General features: G+C 31.8%; 1 protein-coding gene across 1 annotated transcript in view; it reads left to right on the forward strand.

The window, feature by feature from the left end:
* Positions 1-2,284: 2,284 nt before the first annotated feature.
* The window catches only part of LOC129218323 (homeobox protein HMX3-like), a 106,949-nt gene continuing 87,454 nt past the window's right edge, over positions 2,285-21,779 (forward strand). Inside the window, exon 1 of the mRNA XM_054852558.1 lies at positions 2,285-2,630. Within this exon, the coding sequence (XP_054708533.1) occupies positions 2,285-2,630 (346 nt within the window). The remainder of the gene's footprint in view (positions 2,631-21,779) is intronic.

The raw sequence follows: 21,779 nt of genomic DNA on the forward strand, positions 1-21,779 counted from the left end.
GTGGGTACAAGTGGTCTTAGACTCTTAATTTTCAAACAGATTTAAAAATTATACGTTGAAAAGCTATTTTTTGTTTCAACATTCTATTATTATTGCAAAATGTTTCAAGATGTAACTATATTGATTATAACTATACACTGTAAAAACAATTCAGAATCTTTCCTTGAGACTAATGGGCAGCTGATGTGGCAAATTTCTGCCAGTAACATACCTTGCAAAAACCAGGAACGTTTTCCGCTAATATTCAGTAACCTTCCGGAAATTATCTCGGAAGCCTCCTGAAAAATCAGAAATCTTCCCGTTTAAAGTCAGTCGTGTCTCTGGAACTAAAGAGTAAACGTTGGAAGGTATAACATATTAGCTTGGTTCCTTCCTGATTTATTAAGAAAGTTCCATAAGCAGTATTGCAAACATGGCCAAAACTAAGCCAGAACTGCCAGCAAGTATGGATAATTTTACTTGCCGGCAATTCTTGCAAAGCAGCGTAGTTCATACTTATTCGCTCCCTCTGGGAGCTTAATCAGCATGGACGAGCCGTAATTGAAATAAAGCCGATTCACTTTATAAATAAGCTAAGTTAATCTCTAAACTGGGAGTTGAAAATATTTTTCAAAACAGTGAGAAGTGTGCATTCGTGCAACTTGTAGCAATTCAGGAAACTGGTTGACAATGATGCTTGATTTCTTCAGAAAGTGGATAAAAAACCATTGAAATCCTGACAAGTTACACGGAAATACTCAGTAACGTTTCGGAATTTTTTTACAGTGTTTGGAAAGTGAGATTTAGATACAGTTTTGAAGCGTCATTTATTTATAGTGTAATAATTGGGAAAAAAGAAAATAAATGATAATTCGGAAAGGAAAAATAATTTAAAACGTCCGAAATTATACACTAAAATATAATATATTCCGCTGAAGTAACAACAACAACATTGAATTATTTTTTTCAACGATCCTTATGCAGATTTGTTTAACAGGATTTAGTACTTTTTCCCAGTTGCACGCAAAAAAAAAATAATATTTTCTTAGAGAATGAAACATTTTTGAGCCTTATTCCGGATTTAGTAGGCATAAAGCCTAACTTTGAAAATTGTTATTTTTACCAATCTGTTAAAATTGCCATAGTGAGAGTTTTGCTTCTACATAAATGACATCAATTTGAAACGAATTTCTACACGACGCAATTCAAGTTACAGTAGGTATCTGGTAAAATAAAAGGTATCTTATAAATTTCAACATATTACACAGATAAAAAGAGTTAAAGAAGTTATAAAGGGTTGACTCTGACGCGCGTATTAGTACATGGGGTTTTCTGTAAAACTAAACAAAAAGCTTTGCAAGGATAATTAATTGATTTTTATTTTAGTGAAGAAAGGCGAAAAAACAGAGGTACGAATAGTGATAAATTAACAGCTTTGAATCTTGAAGTTCTGCAGAAAAAAATTCGAAATATAAATAGTTTTTAGAAAAATAATTGCTACTACAAAAGCAAAGAGAAAATTATTTCAGCTTGTTAATAGGGTCAGCATTTCTAACAAAAACTTCTTATGACTGTGCCAGTTGATGCACTAGACGAAAGAGGAAAGCGTTTTAATGCTTTTCGATATGCAAAATACTTAAGTCAATTAATATTATAACGGTGCAAACTCGAAAACTCGGTGCACATCGCTGCATATTTCTAATATCCGATACTGTATTTTGATTTTATTGCTTCGTCTGAAAGTGGCGAAAAAAAATTTCCCGCGTCCAAACAAGTGACGAAACACAGCAGCAGTGTCGGGGGTAGGAGAAAAAAAAACGATCTTTTGGGGGAATAATTCTATGCTGTAGACATAATGCATGATTGAATAAGCGGCCGTAGCTACGAATCGCTGCTTTGGGATTCCGCGTGTTGAGAAGTGGCGTTTGAGAGAATCGGCGCTCTCTTTCCGCTACCTGCAGGAGCGATGACGTCAGAGGCACTGTTTTCCAATCACCTTCTCTAGTGGGCGGGTTGTAGCCGCTTTCGACCAATGCAACTCGTGGCTACTTCCGAGATCCGACCAATCGCCTCGGAACGTTGACAAGTAAGCCCTCACTCAGATAGAATACACCTGCACAAAGATGGCTTTGCGATGATGTTCGATATTCTGTTCCGACCTAACCCGAACGTGCACCGATTAGTCAGTAGAAAACTGAGTGAATTGTAGCAATTATCCGTTTGTTGACACTGAAAAACAGACTTCTTCGCCGCATTCCTGTACCATGCTGTCGGAAAGTTTGTGCGCGCATTAGGAACATTTGCAATGTCGAAGGACTTATCGAGGGGTAAAATTTCTCCAACGCCTTCTACAGATAGTTCCCTACAGACTTCTTCATCTCCACAGTCGACGCCATGCGTCGCCAGGAACCCTTTCTCAATAGTTAGCATCTTAAGTCGGAGTGATCCCAAAAGGCGATCCCCTCTCTATGAAGATGCACCACTACAAACGCAAACTCCGGTCACACGGCTTTACCTGGACACTCAGTTGCCGGTCTTGCGACCTCCCGCCTTCCTACCGGTAGGTCCTGTAGCCGGACATTTAAGCCGGAAACCCACTCCATGGTTTCCTTGGGCTCATGCCAATTCCTCCGCGCAAGAAGCATCTTTAGGTAAGTAAATTGCTTTTGAAGGTTTCCACATCAAAGTACCCAAACAGAACGAAAGATTGATAGTGTAAATAGCTCGAGAGGGCTAGTTTCAAAACTTATTGCGCAATTTCTATTTTTTGCATCACTTGAAGACACCAAGATTGTTTCTCAATCCGTTAAGCTAACAAACTTTCCCTTTACTTTCTAACTTTTATTCAGTCTCACTCTTCAATATTACTTCGTATTATGCTGCTGCTTTCATTGTTTAAATGCATGACATCTGCCCGTCTTTCATTCAATTAAATGTACTTTTAAACATAAACTACGCTGTCGTACAATAATATCTTATTCTAAAGTTAACCAAATAAAAAAAGCAAATACGAACCATTTTAAAGCTCGGCATTGGAATCAAACGTTTTTACATGAACTCGATCATGGTTTAACTCAAAATGTATCGGTAACCTTCTCACTAAATTCAGGTAATTTTGTGTGCAAACAATAAATTCATCAAATTCTGAATAACGTGCTGTTCCAGGAAAAAAAAAAAACAGTCCAACATGTGCTCTAATACCTTCATATGATACATACATGAAGCAGAGTTCCGCCCTGTTCTTAACTTTAGCTCCCCCCCCCCCAAATATAAGTTTTCTTACATTTCTTACAAGCAACACACACAGACCTCTATGACGACAACTGCATTGAAATTGCGAGGCTGTCTGGACCACCTTACCACATTCGGTCCAATTTAAACCACAGGACAGGTTAACAGCAGCAAATAAGCTCTTGAAAATATAGCCCTAAAGATAACAAATATCATTTAACGTTACTATAAAATGCTTGAAAATATTCATTTTTTCACTAGGTTATTCATTGTTTAGATAAAACTGAAAGCGAAATAAACAAAGAAAGTTTGGATCATCATCAAAAAAGTCATACCCCTGTTTGTTTAATAATGAGATGAATAAAAGCGGTTTTATTTGAGGAGTATTTTCATTCACTCTTTACATTACGCTAAGTTTCAAATAAGCTATGCCATCATTTGGTTCTTTTTATGTTATGTTCAGATTTGAGTCTGTTTTAATTAAGTAAGCCTATTCAGCAACATATTGAAATTATTAGCTGTTACGCAATCGACTGTCAACTTGAAGACTGGTTTTGGGAAGTTTATTTTCTTGCCCAGTTAAATAAATCCCCATAATAGTTTATCTTCATTTTTGTTGAGTAATGTAAGAATTTAGTTCCTTTCTTATGCTCCATCCTTAAATAAATTAAATTCCTTTGTTATAGAAAAGGAGTGGGCTTTGGAAACTATGCCGGAACTTTGTTATCAAAAGAGTAGTTGTCAAATAATTGGCCTTAAACGTTAAAAAAAAAAATGTAGCATGACGATGGCTATTGATATATCATGCTATTCATGCATTCATTGGGATAACTTGTAATAATTAAGATATATTGCCGTATTTAAGAGAGATAGTAACTAGTTAGAAATATTGTTAGCAATGCTTACAAAAGTTTATATTATTTGATACTCAATTCATAAGCAATATTTGTCTTGAAGCATCTTAAAAAATATATAAATAAATAAAAAGGTTTTGAATTTTGCCGGCACCCGAGGATGTCGATCGCATGCCTATAAAGCAGACATTATTACCTCCTTTTTCTTTCGGAATTTAGCTATTATCTAAGTAATTAGAAAGATAGGCAGCAAAATACTCTTAAGGTGATGTGATTACTAGCAATAAATTTCACGTCATAATAGCAATCTTGATTTTCCATCTCATCACGCTTGCAGGTGGAACTGAGCTTGCAGACCTAACCATCCTGAATCATCGCAGGATTTCAATGCTGCTGAGCAATGTCTACTGTTTTTTCAGCAGTCAGCGTGCTCCCCGCGTTTAAATATCTGAGGCTTAGAGAGATTCAATGCAGAAGGAGGTTCAAAATGTGCTCGAACGTTTTACCGTTAAGAACATTTCTGAAGCAAAAAAAGGTTATCTAACTAACATTGACCACGTCTTTTAGTTTTAACATTTTACCTTTAAGAACATTTATGAAGAAAGAAAGCTTTCAGCCTGTAAAATTCATAAGGTTAATAAGAAATATTTGAGTGCAAAAAATGCCATTCTACTTGCTACTGCAAAAAAATTGTTTTAAAATTTAAAATAAATTATTTATTTTATTTTAGTTTTTTTAAAAAAATTACCATATAAACGTGTTACATATTAGAAAAAAAAATCAGACCTGACAGCTAAGCATGAGCGATTTGATGCCGGAAAATTGTGACTAAACCATTTAAAAGAGGTAAAATGGAGGGAGTGAAGACTTTCATACGTGAAGCCAAGACCTCAAGTCACGTGACAGATTTTAAAGCAAAGCATTGGAAGAAATCAGGTTTCTTTCGCTTGTTTCACGCAAAACGTGCCAACCATTCGTCGTTGCTGAGTCACGTGACTTGGGATCTTTGGGTCAGCTTTTACTAAGCCAATGATTGGACTTGCTCTCTCCATTTTAATTCCTGCTCTAAGGGCTAAACAATACATGATTGTTTAAGGTAAATCATAAAGTATGGATTAACCAAAACCAAGTCAATGCGACTGTCGGATTAATTTAATAAAGTTAACTTATTTGAAATGGTTATTTCATAGAGGCAAGCACAGAACTTTCTGCATTGTAATTTCATTTAAGTTTAAACAATATACATTCCAAATGCATTGGGAAAAGATAATAACTAATCTTTGCTCTTTCTGAAGAGAATTATTCAGCGTGCATAATAATGGTGTTAAAAAGTCAGTTCGTATCAACTGAAAAAAATCTAATAATTCATATTCGAATAGAAAAAAGGAACTGGATTTCTTTTCATGCAAATGCTACTGATAAATTATAAACACAATTAATCCTTAACATGAATGATACACATTTCACTAAAAATTCGTAAGAGCTTTAACTCAGGACCGGTATAATATGAGGTTCTGTCGTATATCATTCCGGTTCTGCTTTCGAGGAGAGTTCGGACGGTACTCAAAGTGTACCGTTAAACATAATATAAAAGCATTTAAACGCAATTCAGTAACTTATAAAACAACCCGTAAAAAAGGTACTGTTTGTCGAGGTAACTTTTAAATGGATGACATTGTCACACGTTAGTTTTTTTCCCTTGTTCAAAAATTGCACCTTCGAGGTTAGGAAGGATTTTGTGTTGACTTAGTCGTTCCTACCCCAGCCTGTAGCAAAGCAGAAATGTGGCGCACTATTTCAACAAGTAAAAAAAAAAAGTTTATTTGCTATAATATCATCATCGCAGGTTCAAAGTTACCTCCGCTTGCATGATTATTATTATGGAATATTCAACACATTTAATATAAGTGTTATATCCAGCTAGTTTTGGTTCTCAGATTAACTAAAATTAAGCCAAAATACATACTGAATTAAATCACAGAAATAATTTACACATAATTGCTATTTAAGCTTCTTTTAAGCTGCCGTACATGAACAGTTCAAAATTAAATTTGCATTTAACTTACACAAAATGCTGGGAATTTGGAATAAAAATCAAATGAAATTATCTATGTCAAGTAAACCATTTATAGTATCCATTCCTCTTTCCGGAAGTATCTAAAGTGGTTTTTGTAACAGGCGTCGGGACTATACTAGTTGACCCCTTGACTGTTTTATTTCAATCAATATCAATCAAATCGCTCTACTATTATCCACTAAGTATATGTTTTTTTTTTTTTTTTTTTTGAGAGCATAAAATGCAAAGGTAAGCTTCAATTGCGGCTGTTTTAAGTCGAAAACATCTATGAAGTTGTTAACATTTGAGTTAACGAAACTCTGACGTTCTTGTAATCTCAGGATAGTTGTAACAGAATTGTGAAGGTGAACAAATTATTATATTCTTCACAAAACAGTCACTAACAAAAAAAAAAAAAAATGCATACATGCATTGTACGGAAAAATCGGTTTTAAAGTCTTTTGACTTTCTTTTATGCCTTTTTTTTAATTTCGAAATATTTCGGAAATGATATTTTCGTTTACAATTAAAAAAAAAAAAAAAAACATTATTGTAATGTAATTGCTGATAATAACAAAACTAAAAGTTAAACGTTTAAGATGTTATTTCGCATACGTTTGGGATTTTTTCTTTTTTAAAATCCTTTTGCGGAAAATTATACCAAGAGTAGAGCATATTACTTCAAGTACACTAAAACCATTTTTGTAAAATTATCTGTCAATGAAATCCAATCATGCCTGGAAAATGCAACAAATCACTTCGCAAGCATGAAAATCCTCTACCTGTAAAAAGGACATTTCTACACTCAGGGGAATATTATATCATGGTGGGGAGACATTTTCCCATGTTTTTGTTCCCCAACAATGGAAATTTGTGGGGTCGGGGAAGTAATGTGTTGGCGGTTGTGTAAGGGGGGGAATCTGGATATTCCCTCAATGGACCAACTTAAATGAGATCACGTTTTATTTACGAATACTACATCTTGGAGCACAAAAGTTTATGCTACTGCAGGCTCTCTAAGACTTAGCAAATCTTAATTGAAAAGTGAAAAAGAAATTATCTCATGACGATGTTGAATATATTTGTTTCTGTGGTACTCTTTAATGACTAAATAATTAGACAATCTTTTTTTTTTCTCTATTGATTTTTTTTCTTTTTTTTTTTAAATTTTCTTTTTTATTTATTTATTTTATTTATTTATTTATTTATTTTTTTGCACGATTTAGCTAACCATATAGTAATTCTGACTTTCAATGTTAGAAAATAAGAAACAATATTGATCAAAGAATGAGAAATAAAAATCATAGTTTAGAGCAGCAACGTTTTATTTTTCCAGTTATAGTTTGCATGTTCCCAGCAAAGAGAATTAACTGCTTTTATTAACAACACCGTACCCGTAAGATTATTTTAAAATATAATTAAATAATGTGTTTTGCTATTCTAGAATTTATAACCAAACGTTTGAAAGAATTTAAACAAAGAATCGTTAATTTTCGGTAGTTATGGTCTTAAAAATATTAAAATTGAGATTGGATAAGAAAAAAAATGGATAGAAAAATAATTTTACTATAAATAATATTTAAACTATGTTAAGGAAATGGTCATTTTGTTATTCGTGCATTAAAAAAAATACTGATGATCAGAAATTTATTTAAGTTCCTATAAATGTCATCAATCTAATGTATCGTAATATTGGTTTACTAAAAGTAAAACTTTTATGAATTTACTCTGGATTTGAATTTCGTTAATTATTTCACTTTTATTTGCTTATTATATATTTGTCATTTTAAATATGAGTTATTTCAAATGTTTACTCATTATTTTCCGTTATAAATATCATCGTCGTTCGTGAACCCGGAAACTACTTCCGTTTTGCTTATTAGAAAGATATGATACATTTTAATGTAGTACGTTCTCAATAAGAAAGGAAAATTATGCAGAAACACCATTTTGTTTATATGTATTTATTTATTTAGCATTTTATCACGATGGCTTTCGAAATTTTGAACTTTCAATTAGTTGATTGAACTACATTCATTACTAATTCAACTATTCTAATTAAAGAAAGCTCCAGTAAAATATAAACTATTATGATTTATGAAATAAATTACAGAAAGTCTAAAAGCACTAGTTGGATAAAAGTTTTAATTTTAACAGAAAGATGTTTAGATACATTTATTTGCTTTAAACTAAGAATTGCGTCTGTAACCGCTAGCTTTTAGGAAACATAACACTAAAATATATAACGAAGATTGGTAGCACCAGACATGAATCATTTACCAAAAAAATAGTCAAAAACAAAGCTTTTCATGGAAATTGATACGGTTTTCTTCTAAGTGTTTGAATCTGGGAGAGAAGGGGGTGGGAGAGGACCCCCTTCCTCTCCTACCCCCACTTGTCCCGATCAATGTTTCTTAATCTTCGACGGAATTTTAAGTACACGGACAGCACTGTTTGACTTATTATTGTAACGCACATACTGAACTGCACTTCAAACTTATGGAAAAGTAACCGGAAGTTCCTAATCATTGTGAAAAAATAAATAAATAAATAATGCAGGGGTGATTTACTGACTTTACAATAGTTAACCTATTTCTGCTTTTTCATAAAGATTTATATACGCACCGTGGAAAACTTTGCCGTATGCTAACCCATTCGCCCGTTGAATGTTTTGCACCTTAGAAGCATTTCGTCTAGTTGAAGTACACTGTGCACAAGAAAGGGATAGCTCCATTTTGAAAACGTTCTGAAAGAAGAGTTTAAAAAAACAAGTTTTTAAATTTTTTTTCATTATATTCAATATTATATTAGAATTTGTCTCTATGCAATCAATTTCAATAACAATTTAATGAAATTTATTGCTATTCATGTATCAAACAATTGTTTTGTGTTGGAACTCTCCCGTCGGCATAAAAGTAGAGCTGTTCCCTTATACCAGCGGGGTTTTCAATTGCACAATATTTATTTAACGTTTCATGTGAAGTTTTTCCCAAGGGTTGTTCAGTTTCCCAGTTATCTGATTCAATATGTGTCTAAATTTTAAGTTTAATAACCGTTAACAGGCTTGAATAGCTGGGGATTTTTAACTATATCAGATTCCACTTTCTCTTTACAGATTGAACTAGATTCAGAATTTTCTAATTTTATTTTATACCGAATTATGTTTTGAAATACATTATTCTTAGTTATTATTATCAAAATAGGCAAAGTATGTTAGCGATCAAATAATAATCATGCTTTATTACGATTAAAAGGAACAGCATAAAAATCCTTAAATTTAAAAATCTTTCTCAGAGCTTGTCATGCTCTTACAAATGTTACGTGAAAGCGTGGTGCTTTCTAGAATAATATTCATCGTGAATAGCTAAATTAAGAAAATAAATCAAAATTGAAAAGAAATTATGAGTAATCATTTTAAATCTTCAATAGTAATGATTAATTTCCGCTGTGTATCAAATACTTATAGAGATTATGAATAATCAATGTTAAAAAAGGCTACACTAAGGTTTTTTTCTTGATAAGTTGACATCAAGAATGATCAATGTTAAAAAAAAGGAAGACTAAAAACTTTTCATTGTTGTATTTTGGATTCCCGTAATGGATCGTAAATAACCAACATTAACAAATGCTTCATTAAGGAAAACGAAGTTGTATGAAAGATTCTCGAAATAACTACGCTGTGAGTGGCTGTATCCACAAGTGTGTCATATATCACCATTAATCGAACAAAACAAATTAAGCATTAAAGTTAAATCAGACGTTGCGAGTTGTAATAAAAAATGCATTGAAAGTAAAGAAAATTCCACTCAGGCATGATGCGATAAAGTTATGGCCAAGGTCTAATTATTAAAAAACAGGCATGGTACAGTCAAGCTATATAAGACAAGGTTGTTATTATCAATGAAAAGTGGCATGATACGGTTAAGTTATAGCCAAAGTCAAATTATTATCAAAGTAAGCAAGGTATGTTAGCGATCGAATGATAATCATGTTTTTTTACGATTAAAAGGGAACTACATAAAAATCACTAAATTCAAAAATCTTTCTCAGCACTTGTATTGTCATACAAACCTTGACGATATTAAAGGATTTCCAGATTTGTGAAGAACTAATACGACACGTTAACGGTCAAATTATAACCAAGATCAAATTATAATCAAATAAAAAATTATATATAAAAAAAAAAAAACCGACAGCATAAAAACCAAAAAAAAAAAAAAACTAAAATGAAAAATATATAAGCCTAGTAGTTTAGAATGTTATCAAGTACTACTGAATAACTACACCATTGGAATAGTTTTGCAATCGACACACACATAAGAGAAATCATCAAGTCAAAAGCAAAATAGAAGGATTAACTGCCGGGGCCCATTCCTTTTTGACCAATCAAGGAACCCCGTAAGATTTGAATGGCCCCCGACTGTTGATTCTTCTATTTTGCTTTTGAATTTATGATTTGTCTTATGGTGTGTATCGATTGTAAAACTATTTGAATGGTGTATTTATTCAGTAGTACTTGATAACATTCTAAACTACTTGGTTTATATATTTTTTTTTAGTTTTTTCTTTTGGTTTTTACTCAGTCGGTTTTTTTAAATAATTTTTTGATTTTACACTTTATAGTCAATTTTCATTGACTTAGTTATTATGATTATAAGACGGTAAATTTTCGAATTTTGAAATTTTGTCATTTCATTGAGTTTATATCGTGAGGTTTATTAAGTAACTTGCAGTGGTCTAAACTACTGATCATTTTAACTCCACTTCAAGCTACAAGTGCTTGACCTTTAGCAAAAATTCGCAAACTTAAATCAATCACATCACAGCTATATAAACAACCTGTATATGATGACGCGAAATGGGAAACATCGTCAATCAAATCTTTCTCACAAAACTAAAAAAGCCCATCACGAAAGTACACGTCGCGAAACTCAGCCCCTTGAATCAAGGCAAAAGCAAATGCAACATGTTAAAATTAAAATCGAATTCGTAGACTTAGTAAACAAAACATTCAGGCAGTGAAACCGCTACCTGCATTTGTCGCTCGCTGTGTCGCACGCAGGTAGCATGCGACACGATCCCAAAATGACAAACTGGCGACTGATTATTGATATGGTGAATTTTGATTACTGTCATGTGTTTAGTGAAACTCCAAAGGTCAAGACAAATCGTCGACGTTAGAATTATCAAAATTGGCCAAGGCGTTTAGCTTCTACAATGTCACATAGGAACAAACATAGACTGATAAACACATTACCCTCCTTTGCGTTGCGCACGTGCAGTCGGGTAATAAAAAGTAAACGATAATTGCTAAATTTTAAACTCATCCGCATCATATTACATATTATCATACAAATTTTGACATAAATGAGGCATTTTTTTAATTAGCGAAGGAATATCTAAAGGGACTTGCTGGTTGCCAAATTATAGCCAAGGTCAGACTGCAGCAAATGAAAAAGAAAAATTTTAATTACTGAATTTTAAACTCATTCGCATCATCTTACATATTATCATACAGATTTTCACATGAATGAGGCATTTTTTAATTAGTGAAGAAATAACTCCTGCACAGAATAATGTATCATATAGATCTTGACGCTGATGAAGCCTTTTCAATTAGTGAAGAAGTTAACGGTCAAATTAGGACCAAAGTCAAACTTTAACCAAATAAAAAACAAGAAGTTAATTCTAAATTTTAAACTGTTTTGCAGCATCTCATATCATCATTTAAACTCTTAAGGCACTAAATCATTTTTCAATTGGTGAAAAAATATATAATGGGGCATTTTAATGGTCAAATTAGGACAAAAATCCGATTATAACTGCCTAAAAAACAAAAGATTCATTTCTAAATTTTAAACGCCTTCACAGCATCTTGTGTTGTTTAAAGCACTTTCAATTGGTAAATAAATATTTCAAGTACAGTACGGCGAAATTATTACTAAGGAAATATTATAATCAATTTAAAGAAAAAAAACCTAAATTCTTTCTCTGCATTCTGCATATACCTCTGTGACATTAAACGTGCAAAAAAAATGCTTCACCTAAATTCTTTCATTTTATTTAAAGACAGCAAATAAAACAATTCAAAAAGCGAATATTTCTTTATATTCCTTAAAAGTTCTTAAATTCATTCCACAGTTTACAGGCAGATTTAAAACTTTCCATGAGCGTCATTTCTTTATTTACTTCCGTCCCAGGTTCTTTTGTCCATATTTAAAACCCAATCTAAAGATCGGTGGGGAATTTATATTCACTCGTTTCTTAACGTTGGTGAGAGCTCGAATTTCAGCAAAAGGGAATTTCAGCTCATTTTTTGTCGTGGTTCGACGGCTGGGGAAATATTTCGGCGACACAAAACTTTAATAGCGTTAGTGGCTGGATTAAACTTTTAAATTTTTCATTTTTTTTTTTTTTTTTTGATGAACGAACAGCGTTTCCATATTGGCATAAGCCGCTTATTTGAAGCATTTTGAAAGTGAACAAAATATATTTAATTCTAAATGGCTCGTCTTACTTTTCAGATTTTTCATTAAAAATGAAATTACTGAATTTTAAATGCCTTGTAAATTTAAAAATAAAAATGACGTCGACATTAATTTTCTCTTTCTTCACCCATTCATGACTTTTCATTGCAGTAATTTTTCGAAGCACATAATATTTGAAAAAATTAAGTGATGGAAAAAATAGTTGAATGTACAGAAAGCAAAATATTTCAATAAAGTCTACGCACGTGAATGTGAAACTTCGTATCCATTAGTTCAGCAATTTTTTTCCCAATAATACGCCTTTTGGATCATACAAAAAATTTTACTATGCTAATTTAGTAAAAGTGGTGTTACTTTTAGATGTCATGTGGAATAAAAAATCCGGTTTATGATGATTAAAAAATGTATTGAACTAAACTTGAGTACATGAGTGATTATTTTCAATAAAACTATTCATTTATCAAAATCAATAAAAGTATACTTTTTTTACTTACTTTTTAAACAAATTAATCACGTACATATCATAAATCTTGTCAATATATTTCGTGTTGTATCGAAACCATGTTTCGTGTTATATCGAAACCGTGTTATACGAGACGTCGGAATAATGTAAACCAAGGAATGTGTATCGTATTATATATCGAAGCCAAAAGGTGCACATTTTATAATGGCTGAAATTTCGACTCAATAGGACATACAAACGGAAACTGGTAACCAGAACATGTATAACTGCCCACTGATATAAAGTTAAGAGTTGTTATAAACGATACAGCTTAGTTATTTCATACACCTCAAATTAAAACTATTATGCACAACAAGAAAAATCTTTATCAGCTATCTTTACTTAGAACAAAACGCATTCTATCATTAAAAAAAATCTTAGATATAGCAATAAAGTTCGTCTGAGCAACACAAAGGAACAAAATATAAAATAAAATAAGAATAATTGTTCTATTCATCTTATTTTATATTTTGTTTCGACTACATTTTTTTATTTATCGTTTGTAAAATTTAGCTTATGTTTAATCCTAATGTTATTTTCTTAAAATGAATTGGAAACAAAATAGTTTTCATCATTTTGTGTTTAGAACACATGATGAGAAACATTAGTAATTGAAAGTTAAATGTCAACATTTTACGGTGAAACAAACTTTCGAGCTAAGACAGAAACTTTTACGCCAAAGTTTCATAGAAACAAAGTAAAAACTCTTATCAGAGTTATTGTCATACATTTTTTAAGAGTATTAAACAAAAAAAGAATTTCCATCTTTTAAAATTCATGTTTTATCAAAACCGTGTACTATTGAGTTCAAGTTTTCTACCATCGAAACCGTGTTGTAGAAGTATCGTGTTATACGAGGGACGCCTGAATATACTTATCTAATTTTTTGTGCACCAAAAAATGCTCATGGACCATTTATTAATTAAAAAAAAAACTCCTACCTTCCCCCAGAAGATGCAAAATATCCTTAAAATCAAACTATTTTCATTAAAAATTTTGCCTCTAACTCATTTCCATTATATATATATATATATATATATATATATATATATATATATATATATATATAAATATATATATTTAATGAGAAATTCTTTTGACAAAAGCTGATTTAAGAAAATATATTAGTTTTCGCATCACTAAAATTAAGTGCAAATTATTTTTGAAATTCGTTGTACGTACGCGTTTAGAGTAAGTGATGCATGTGGCGCATTTGAGAATTAACACAATGTTAGAGCGGCCAATTCTTAATTGTTTACATTTTTCCAAAATTTTTATCTCAGAAACTCAAGCTTAGAATAACAACGTAGAAAAGAAAAATATTTTTAACTCTTATACTCATTAAAGACTCTAAGAAGCAAGTAAATTAGAAAATGCTTTAAAAAACCTTATGCTAATTTTCCTTACACTGTAAGAGGAATAATTATTTGAGGCTAACATCGTGAAAATTTAAAAAAATCATCTCGAAATAACTGCTCTGGATCAATTAAAACTTTCACTTTGCATTGATTTGTTAAGCTAATAACTACTAAGATGTTCTTGAGGATCGAGTCTAGTTAAATACTGTTTTTATGAGAGTCATCAAAAGTAAATTTTACGGAAAAATACCACTGATGTGTATTAAAGATTATTTTTTCTACTTTACACGCAGATTTCAGCTTAAGTTGCAGCTATTTTATTTTAATAATAAGAGTATTCCCAAACATTTTATGGTAGCGTTCACAGAAAACTACTAATTTCATTTGTTATATGATAAATTGCTTCTTGATGCTAAACAGTTTACCTCGATAGTTGCATGTGCGAAATTAATTTTAAAAAAAAGCTCTTAACATTTAGAAAATAAACGGTATTTTATTTTCTTAATTTTATTTATGTATGATTACAAAAGTGCAATTTGAATAAATGTAGAAATTACAAGAATAAAATTCATAACTACTATATAAATGCACAAATCATGAAGATGCTTATGTTTTGCGAAGGATTTCCTAATTTGTAGAATTTTAGTTATTAGAGGATATTTATTTATGTACTTCTTAACTCTCTTTCCCTTCTGAAAATATGTTGTTAAAAATCGATGAAAGAAATTCCGAAGACTTAGACATGGTTTTTTCAATTTATCTGCATGGTGTATTTAGTAATACATTTGTCTACGCATATATTTTCCCGTTTATCTGTTTCTAAACAACTATTTTAAGCATCTTGATTTTCACTTTACACTATTGGTTTTGTTCCGAAACGTTTATTTAACCAATCATCTTTATATTTATATCTATAAAGCTAAATCGGTTTATGCATATATATTTACATGCCTCATTGTATCAAGTCGTTTAGGGCCTATTGGTGTAAAAGGAAACATGTGATAAATGGAAACAAACTATTACCATACTTGTGGTAATTTTTGAACCTAAAAATATAATATTGAAGACTTATAACACATAGAAGACCTTTCAGAGTTCCGCGTGACTACACGTCATTATTGTTTGAAGACGATCCTGAGGAGAAAAAAATGTTTTTTAAAGTTGATTAATCTTACATTTACCCTCCAGCAGATCTACGAATGCAAAGTAACTGGTTTCAAATAGTTTCACTAGTCATGTGGAGGGTCTTAAAAAACATTTCTTTATGAATTGCATCTTCACAGCTATTGTTGTTGAACAATTTTAATGCTTCCATTTATCCCAAAAATTCTGTTCTCTGTCACAACTAAATTTTTTATTCTTAATTTTTTTTTTGGATGATTAAAATTTTGTGTAAATTATACTTTTGTGTGTTTATGTTATATAAAGTAGGTGCACAGTTAATATTTTATATGACGTTTATCTGTAATGTTTTCAAATTACATTTGGAGGATTCAGCAGGTCGCCTACAAACTGCGGACCTCAAATTGAGTATTGTCGGTGTAGAATTTATTAAGCTTCTGAACTGATTGTGTAAAATGGGATTATCTACCTACATCAGACTCTTGGGGAAATGAATGTGGTGTTTCCATTTGTCCCCTAGTGTCCAAGAAAAAAAAAAACATTTTTACTTTCCTTACTAGGGGGCGTTCACAAATGAAATCATGCTTATGGGAGGGAGAGAGGTTCATGAAATTGTGAGTTTGTAACAAAACTAAGGGAGGGGGTAACAAGAAGTGTGAAATCATACATTATTTCAATAAAAGTATGCTTCCCTATTGGAAAAAAATCCTAAAACCAGTATCCAAATGATACCGGACCCAGTATGATTTGTACCGGAAAAAAGAAAATCATACCGGAAATTTAAATTCCGGTATGAAATCTTACTGGAAATTTTGAAACCGGTATCAATTTATACTGGAAATTTCAAAACCAGTATGAATTTAATCTGGATTTTTTTATACCGGTTTTCAAACATACTGGAAATTTTGAAACCGGTATCAATTTATACTGGAAATTTTGAAACCAGTATCAATTTAATCTGGATTTTTATACCGGTTTTTAAGCATACTGGAAATTTTGAAACCGGTATCAATTTACACTGGAAATTTTGAAACCAGTATCAATTTAATCTGGATTTTTTAATACCGGTTTTTAACATACTGGAAATTTTGAAACCAGTATTAATTTAATCTGGATTTTTTAATACCGGTTTTTAACATACTGGAAATTTTGAAACCAGTATCAATTTAGTCTGGATTTTTTAATGCCGGTTTTTAAACATACTGGAAATTTTGAAACCAGAATCAATTTAATCTGGATTTTTAATAGTGGTTTTTAAACGTACTAGAAATTTTGAAACCTGTAACTAACCACACTGGAAATTTAAATGCCAGTATGAAATCTTACGGGGGAATTTTGAAACGAGTATCAATTTAATCTAGATTTTTTAATACCATATTACCCCGAAAAGCGAGGTTGACCAGCATGCCGGAAATTTGAATCTTTCGGCATGCCAGATAATTTAAGGTTTATTTTGCAACAAAACTAAAGTTAATTTCCCCATACAGTTCCTATCAAAAAGCATACCATTGTTACACTCGCTCACAGGTCACTAATACATTAGTCTAGTTTTATTTGTATTAAAAAAAGGTTAGTGTTTTTTATATGAATCTCATAACACTTATGATTTTCATACATTTAAAGGGGACAATTAATTTGACATGCAAATCCTGCATTAGATTATTATAAGCATAAGTTTGCAATTTCATTATCTTTTGAGAAAAGTATGTAAGGGAACATTTTTGCACTAAAATTACAATCATAATATAATCTTTGTTTCCTACATTTACTGAATGCAAAAGAAATTAGTGAAAAAAACCATACAATGTTTACATACTGTAAAGACTAAGGCAGCTTAAAAACATTTCATGGTCATTAATTATACTATGTTCAGTGTCAAAATGTGTGTATATATTTTCTAAAATGCCTAACAGTTGCAAAGAGCAAGCAACTTCTGACATTCTCTAAAAGCAGTGATTTAGTAAAAAATGTTAGGATGAGTGTTTTAAGAGTCAAAAAACCAAACCTAGTGGCATGACATCTTATGAGGGCCAAGGCCTACTGTACCCATCTCACTCCTCCTGACCAAGGTCTCTTGGGAGCTAGGCAGATGTTCCTGTTAAGAGGTCAGCCTAATGCAAAACTCCCAGGGTTTAGTTCCCAAGAATGCTTCGTACTCATTTTATTGACACACTGAAGGGATGAATGGCTATATATCAATTCGGATATATATCAATGTATCGGATATTTTCCAAAATATGATGATTTTTTTTTTTTTTGAACCCTGATTAGGGCCCTCCACTCTTTCATTCCCCCAGGGCCTCCACATTTCCAAATCTGGCCCTGGATGAAAAAACTAAACTCAGATCAGTCAGAAATGCTGCTGATAGGCTAAGGTGCACAAATGCACAATGTGTACTTCAAATCGAGAGAATTCCGCAAGTGTTTCCGAACACATTTATGGATTGATCATGCACTTTACTGGAGAAAAAGGGTTGACCTTAGACTGATAATTATAAAACTGAAGAAAAATATTATTGTAGCAAAAAAATTAATGATTATTATATAACACTAATGTTTATGTCATACCTCAGATACCACTTATTTCATTCCATAGTAATATGCCTTTTAAATTTAAACGTAAACAATTTCATGTTAGATTCGTCTTCTTAATGACTATAAATAAAGCAGGGTCAAAATGATTTTATGAAAACGTATTAGCAGTAAAATCAGGTTTCACGATTCAATTTGTCGCTTTACTCTGTCACTGTGGTTCACTTCTTAACATCAATGCCATTGCAAAAGTATGTGAAATGTTTCGCTTTTCAGGTCTTCGTGATTCAATTTGTTGCTTTACTTTGTCATTGTTGTTCAGTTCTTAACTTCAATGCTTTGCAAAACTAAGTGACATGTTTTGCAATGAGAATTGTTCAATAAATTCATTTAGTCTACGTGGAATAACATAATACAGTGAAGCACAGTTTATACGTTTCCCTTTTATACGTTTTAATTACTAATACATTTTTTAAATTGGTCCCTGGAGAGTCTAATATACATTAACCTTTACCAAGTATATGTTTTTTCATTTGTACGCTTTTTTCATAGTCCCATCAAAAATGCATAAACGGTGCTTCACTGTATATACAAAAATGTGGTTGGAAAAAAACTTCAGTTTTTACAGATTGCAGTTAGTAAAGCTTGACCACGAACAGAAGGCGGATGACCTTGAAGTGAAACATAATTTGCATCATTTGTAATTGGTAGAATCTGCCAGAAAGCACCAAATAATAAGAGGCATGGTTTCGCTAATCCTATCTTCCAAAATATTAACAAAAAACCTATTACAAATGATACAAATGACGGATGTTTTTGCATCAAAGTCATCCGTCTTCTTTTTGTGATCAAGCTCTAGCTGGGCTGTGGAGTTGGAGTGGTTTTTTGGTAAAAGAGGTTGAGTCAAAGGTTTAAAATTTCAAGAGACAGTTGGTAATTTTCTCTGAAAATTCGCAGCTCTGCCAGTATTTGAGGAATCACAGCTGGAGTCAGACTAATTTTGGGTAAAGGAATCGGAGTCTCTAAAAATCCTGGAGTGGGAGTAAGACATTTTTCCTCCGACTCTACAGCCCAAGTAAGTAGGGAGCTTAATTTTTTGTAAGTATTATGGTTAAGGGAAAACCTTTCGACAGAAACATTGGCTTTGCAAAGGAATTTTTTTAAAAGAAGAAAATCATAATACCTCACTACATACACAGTTGAAAATTTCTGGGTTTTCAGATACAAGACTTTGAATGACTTACAATGACATGTATATGACTGAAAAGTGGTTTTTTAAAATCTAAACAAATTTTATCAAAAGTTTGACTCTGTGCATTATTTATAGTTATTGGGAAGGCTAATCTAACAGGAAATTGTTCACGTTTGAATTAAAAGGCACGTTACTATCGGATAAAATAAGTGGTATTTCGAGGATAAGTATCAATGTTATTATTAGCATTTTTTTATACATTAATATTTTTCTCCAGTTTTATTACTGTCAGTGTTAGTTCAACTCTTTTCTCCAGTAAAGTGCATGATTACACCGGAAATATGTTTGGAAACACTTACAGAACTCACTCGGTTTGCAATTCACGATTTACGGCGTGCGTTTGCGCGCCTAATCCTATTGGCAGCATTTCTGACCGATCTGCGTTTAAATCTTTCATCTAAAGACTTCCAAGTCCACTGCTCTCTTCTTTTAAAATTATATTCAAGTGATTAAAAACACTCATTCTAAAATCAAATTCTAACGCTAGACATCTAACGCTAGAAGCGAGTCTGCAGAACGTAAACAAAGATCGTACGTAAACAAAGCGGGTTGTTGCCAACGGAGAGAGAAAAATAAAGGCTCGTTTTGCGCCACGCGTTTCCATTTGAAATTAATTTTGTATGAATCAAACCGTGGAATGGAATGTTTTACCTTTTTCTTTAGTATTGCTAATCACCGCAAGGTAGCGTATTCGAGCATTGGAGCTGCGAATAACTTTTGATTGCGCAATAGCTTTTCGGGTCAAGTAATCTACTGAAAAATCAACGCAACGTATGATGATGAAAATTGGCACAAAATTGATTTACATCCCAGCGGTTTGCATAACGAAGTTTTTTTTTAATTTGTATTCGTCCTAGATTTTCTAATATTTAATAATTTATGAATCATTTTTCACTCCTAACGAATCAGTTTCCGACTTAAATGAAGTCAACTCAACCTAACACAGAACCATGCGGTCGATTTGTTTACATTGTTGCTTCATGCTTTGCACGTTTTTTTTTTTTAGTTCATTCAATTCAGTATGTCTCTTTCGAAAAATTTTTATTATTTTTTTTCTTACTATTATTTCTAGCAATTTTTTGTCGTGTAATTTCTTTACTAGTGTTGCGCTGTCCTTGTTTTATTCTTTAAGGTGCTAATATAAAGTTAATTTTTTTTTTTAATATTTGTTAATTTTAAGCTTTGTTCTTTTTAATTTTTGTCTGAGTTGATTCTAGCATATTAAATAAGTCCCCGAGAACTTAACCATATTAATTTTCGTCGCTAGAAAACGGGGAAAAAAAATCTTACATTTCGCTCACAAGCAATTTTTGTTACGTTCCTTTTATATTTTTTAGGTAAAGCCCTTTTTCTTTTATTTGTTTCATTCGGTTTTTTTTTTTTCACATTTATTTATTTTTGGGGGATATTTCTACGGTGTTTTTTGTATACAGTCAAGTAAAATTTATCGCCAAACATTTTTGCATGATTTACACAAAAATAAAACCACAGTTGAGTAGCAGTAACTTTTGTACAGAAGTAACTGTACCTAAAAGAAACAAGTTAAGCAGAATAAGGCTAAAAATTCAAATGTATAGAAATAAGAAAAATTACAAATTGGTCAATGTTCAACTACAGTAGACTCGGACAAATGAATTTCTTTTGAAAAGAAATGCTATTTTAATAAATTTTTGTATTTGAAATGGGGAAAAACTATTTTTAAATTCTTTATCAAATGAAAGTAGAGTGTTTTTACATGCTACTGAACATTATGTCGGGAAGGATGTACTGTACTCTGAATGAAAATCATTACTTGCTAAATATCTCTGTCAAAGTGACTAGTGTGAGCTAGTGTTTAACTAACTCACAGACGGAAAAGCGCTTAGACAGATTATTTATTTTGCGAATCACTTCTACAAATATTTTGCATTAGTTTCTGTCTTAATTTTCTTTTTCTGGAAAAAATTTGGATAATAGTAGTTCTACTTACTGGTACACATCAGTAAGGAAAATGAGATGTGTGTTACAAAAACAAATAGAAAATATCCATGACTTAATTTATAAGTAACTGGAAATAGGACATGTTAACAAATCAGAGAACTAGCTAAAACGTGCAAAGTAAATAGACAATTACACCATAGGTTGCGCAGTTTTCAGGCCACTGTTAGATTGTTGTGTGGACTCTGATTTTCGTCACTTCATTTTTTAAAAAAAGGTTCATTTTACTTATTTTTTGTCTTGGGTTCTTCTCCCCATATAAGCAGAAAATTCTCTCAAGAATACTCTGGATTCTGCTGAATTCATACAGTTTTTCCATTCCAGAATCTTGGAATTCTGTTAAATGATTGTTCTGGCATCCAAAGATAAATTTTTTGTCGATGCAGTATAAATGTATTGTTAATGGGTATTTATCAATAAGTCTGCTA

Source organism: Uloborus diversus, chromosome 3, assembly GCF_026930045.1.
Source record: "Uloborus diversus isolate 005 chromosome 3, Udiv.v.3.1, whole genome shotgun sequence".
NCBI classification, from domain to species: Eukaryota; Metazoa; Arthropoda; class Arachnida; order Araneae; family Uloboridae; genus Uloborus; species Uloborus diversus.